Raw genomic sequence first — 3976 nt, 5'->3', positions numbered from 1 at the left:
GAGCAATTAGTGAAATGCATAGGAATGGTTGGCAGGCATGGCTGGATACTCACTGGCCCTTTCCCACTTACTTCTCTGAGGGAAATGAAAACAGGCCTCTTGCTGGCAGGCACTAGTGACGTGAGGGAAATGGTGGCCACTTTGCTCAGAGGACAGAATTCTACAGTAAAGACACCACAACTCTTATCAAATCGAGGAAGCTGAAGCTGCAGAGATGGCAGTCAATAAAGCATCCATTCCAAACCTGTTTCACCTTTAGCACGCATGTAGTCATGTGTAGTGGGGGGAGGCAGAGGCAGGAGGATCCCAGGCAGTCTAACCAACAGGCAAGCTCCATGTTCAGTGAAGAGGCCTTTATAGAAAGAATGGAGACAGACTGACAGAAGGAAGAGCCAGCAGCAACTTCCACATGCACACTCATCCGAAGCATCTGCAGCACCAGAAAAAGAACAGAAGTGTTGCCAGGCAGTGGTGGCGCACGCCTTTAATCCCAGCACTTGGGAGGCAGAGGCAGGTGAATTTCTGAGTTCGAGGCCAGCCTGGTCTACAGAGTGAGTTCCAGGATAGCCAGGGCTATACAGAGAAACCCTGTCTCAAAAAACCAACCCCCCTACCCCTCAAAAAGAACAGAAGTGTTTTCTAAAGGGCAGAAATGCAATTCTGAAAATGACAGAGAACCCATTAACATAAATATTTTTATTAAAATTAACTTTGAAAACAAGAATGACAACAGCATTGTTTCACATTTTTGCAATCTTTTTCTGCTGGACAACAGAAGACAGTGGAGGCTCAGGCCTGCTCTATCTGGCCATTGCTTTCACCTGGAGTGGCACCAGATTTCAGGACCTTTGTAGGATCTGCTAACTACATGAAAACCACAGCAACAGAAATGGTGTTTCAGTGAAGGAGTACAGCCACTGAATCAGCATCAGGGTGGCCACTCCTTCCCTGGTCGGCATGTTTAAAGGAAACTTGAGCTCTTGTTCATTCAATTTCAACCTTTTTTTTTTTTTTAAATTTATACCAGCAATTGAACACAGGGCCTTACAGCTGAGCTACAGCACCCCCTAGACCCCAAAGTACAATTTCTGTTTTAGAAACAAGGTCTCCTAGACTCAAAGGATCCTATCTAATTCCCAAGTACTTGGGATTACAGGCATATACTCAAACTGTTCAAACATAAGTTTTCAAGTTGACTTTAAGATCACTCTATTACCAGCCAGGATTACACAGTACTTTTTTTTTTTTTGGTCAAGTTTTGTTCTAGAGATGGCCGCATGTCATTCACAATCAGTACTAACCCTGTAGTGTTAAGAGTTCACAAAGCCGTTCTGTGCCCACTTGATACCATGCACTCATTCACAGACTCCCTCATGAGATGAAAGCCCAGGGCAGACCTGGCTGGTCCACGGCTGCCATGTCCTTCCTCACTGCTGCCTGCTGCTATCTCAGAAAGAAGATAGAGCCCGAGGCGTTTCCAGGTGCTAGTGACCCACACTTCCAGATTTTAACAGGATCCTCGAGACCTTGTGAAGATGAACCCACAGGATAGTGTGTTCTCATCCAGAACAGTGCACCTTTTCAGGCTGGCTTTCTGGCTCTGATGAGGTTCCTTCTCAGATCATTCTCCACATACATAAAACAGCAATCATCTCCAACTTAAAGGCTTTATTTGACACAAAATACAATATGGCTGCGGGAACACCAAACTCCAGTGACAAAGGAAAGAAAAAGAATCGTGGTTCTCTCTAATTTATAATTAACAGGAAGTCACTAAATGAGTAACAAATGGGTACGCTTTACAGGAGAGTCTTTCCTAATGCCCATACCTGAAAGACAAAACAATTCACCTCATTAGAATGCTGGAGAATAAAACCAAAAAACCTGTTAAACACACATTATTTGATTTTTAGACAGGGTTTCTCTGTGTATCCTGGCTATCCTGGAACTCACTCGGTAGATCAGGCTGATCTCAAACTGAGTTGTAAGATCAAAGGCATACATTACTGTGATTTGCTTAATAACAAAAATGTTATCGATTAGCTGTAAATTTGATATCACCATCAGTCAGCTGAGCTAAGCCAGAGGGACTTGGCACTTGAGGCACCTGGCTTGGAAGGCTAAAGCAGGAGACTCATAATAAATTTGCTATCTTAAGGGAAAAAAACCAAATAACCAAACAGTAAGAGTGGGATTTGGTGAGTACATCTGTGACCACTGCTCTGGGAAAGCAGAGGCAGGAGGACCCTCAAAGTCCCAGGGCAGTCATCCTGATACCAGACAGCAGGAGATCACCCCATCACACCCAAAGGAAGTAACAGGTGGACAATTAATGTGCACCACGGATCATATCAGGGTTGGGTTATGGACATGTATCGATTATACAGGCCAGGCACGTATTCGACCAGTGAGCTACATACTCCAGCCCTGGAAATACCTGACCAATCATTTCTGACTCCCATATTTTCCACTTTGATAGACTGAGCAGGTTGAAAAAGCTTGTGAAATGCTAGCTAATCCCCGTTTTTAAAAATAAGGTATTGTAGTGAACACCTTTACTCCCAGTACCTGGGAGGCAGAGGCAAGCAGATCGAGGCCAGTCTAGTTTACAGCTCAAGTTCCAAGAAAGCCAGGGTTACAGAGAGATTTTGTCTCAAAAACAAAAAACAAAAAACCAAAACAAACAAACAGAAAGAAAAGGAAAGAAGAGAAAAGAAAATAAAGGAGAAGAGAACAAGGGGGTTGGGAGTGATGTCTTACCACTCTAGCTGTTTTCAGCTTGAGCAGAATGACACTAACCAGAAAACCCAGACCTAGAACCCCAAACAGAGAAGAAACACCTACTTTTGGAATTCCCACTCTCTGTTGTCCAATGGACACACCTGCCTCGTTTTGAGCCATCGAGAGATGCAGTGGAAATGAAAAGCATGCTGAAAGAGAAGACAAGGAGTTACACATCACTGCAGACACCTACTGTCAACACCAAGCATGGCCTGTGCAGTGGAACGACAACAGGTTAGAGAGCAGCCTTGGGTGAGAGAGAGACGGCAGCATGTCACATGACATCTTGCAACCTTCATGGACAAGGGTATTTCCAACAAGAACATGTGACACGCCTTTACTGCTAAGAACTGACTCAGGGGCCAGGCGGTGGTGGCGCACGTCTTTAGTCCCAGCACTTGGGAGGCAGAGGCAGGCAGATTTCTGAGTTCAAGGCCAGCCTAGTCTACAGAGTGAGTTCCAAGATAGCCAGGGCTACACAGAGAAACCCTGTCTTGAAAAACAAAACAAAACAAAATAAAACAAAACAAAACAAAGACCTGAGTCAGGGAGCACAGGGCTACATTCTGACAATGAGACACTGCCTCCCTGGGGCCATTCAGCTGTTAACAGGATGCTTCTACTGCCCTGAGAAAGGAGGTCCTGAAATGTGAAAAAAGACAACTATTCTTTCTCAATAACTTTCTAGAAGATTCTGTCCCTTTAGACTCAAGTGCCCCGTTTTTAAGAAACAAGACAACAAACCCCTCTGGATTTCCAAAAAAACAGAAGCTGAGCAAGTTCCTGCTATGTCTAGGTACTGGGGACGGCTCACCTGAGGATAACCCTAGAGGAACTCGTGCTCAAGGGCAAGGTGCCTGTGAAAGGGATTTCAGTGCAGATGGACTCCATCTTTCTTACTCTTAATTTAAAATGCAGGAGAGTGTATTTAGCAGATGGCATAGTTTACCTCAGGCACATTTATAGTGCTCAAGCATATAGAAGAGGTTGACACCATTACCTCATGCAAGTCCACTGCAACCCCGGCAAGCAGGCAAGACAGATATTACTATCTGCACTTTACAGACAGGATATGGAACCCCGGACAAATGACTTGTCTAATTTACAGAGCTGGCTCATACAAGACGCAAAGTTAGCACCCTAGCCTAGTGTAAGGCACAGCACGCCCAGGCTCTCCTTTATGGGAAGCTAAAGG

The 3976-nt window shown here is 44.8% G+C and overlaps 1 protein-coding gene across 1 annotated transcript in view; it reads right to left on the bottom strand.

The window, feature by feature from the left end:
• Nucleotides 1-677: 677 nt before the first annotated feature.
• Rbx1 (ring-box 1) overlaps nt 678-3976 on the bottom strand; it is a 10996-nt gene continuing 7697 nt past the window's right edge. The window contains exons 4-5 of the mRNA XM_031350101.1: nt 2845-2930; nt 678-1829 (exon numbers count right to left, since the gene is read on the bottom strand). Coding sequence (XP_031205961.1) covers nt 1817-1829; nt 2845-2930 — 99 coding nt within the window. The 3' untranslated portion in view covers nt 678-1816. The remainder of the gene's footprint in view (nt 1830-2844; nt 2931-3976) is intronic.

The sequence above is a fragment of the Mastomys coucha genome, unplaced genomic scaffold, assembly GCF_008632895.1.
Source record: "Mastomys coucha isolate ucsf_1 unplaced genomic scaffold, UCSF_Mcou_1 pScaffold11, whole genome shotgun sequence".
NCBI classification, from domain to species: domain Eukaryota; kingdom Metazoa; phylum Chordata; class Mammalia; order Rodentia; family Muridae; genus Mastomys; species Mastomys coucha.
Note: the sequence above shows the minus strand (reverse complement) of the source record. Positions and strands in the feature narration are given on the sequence as shown.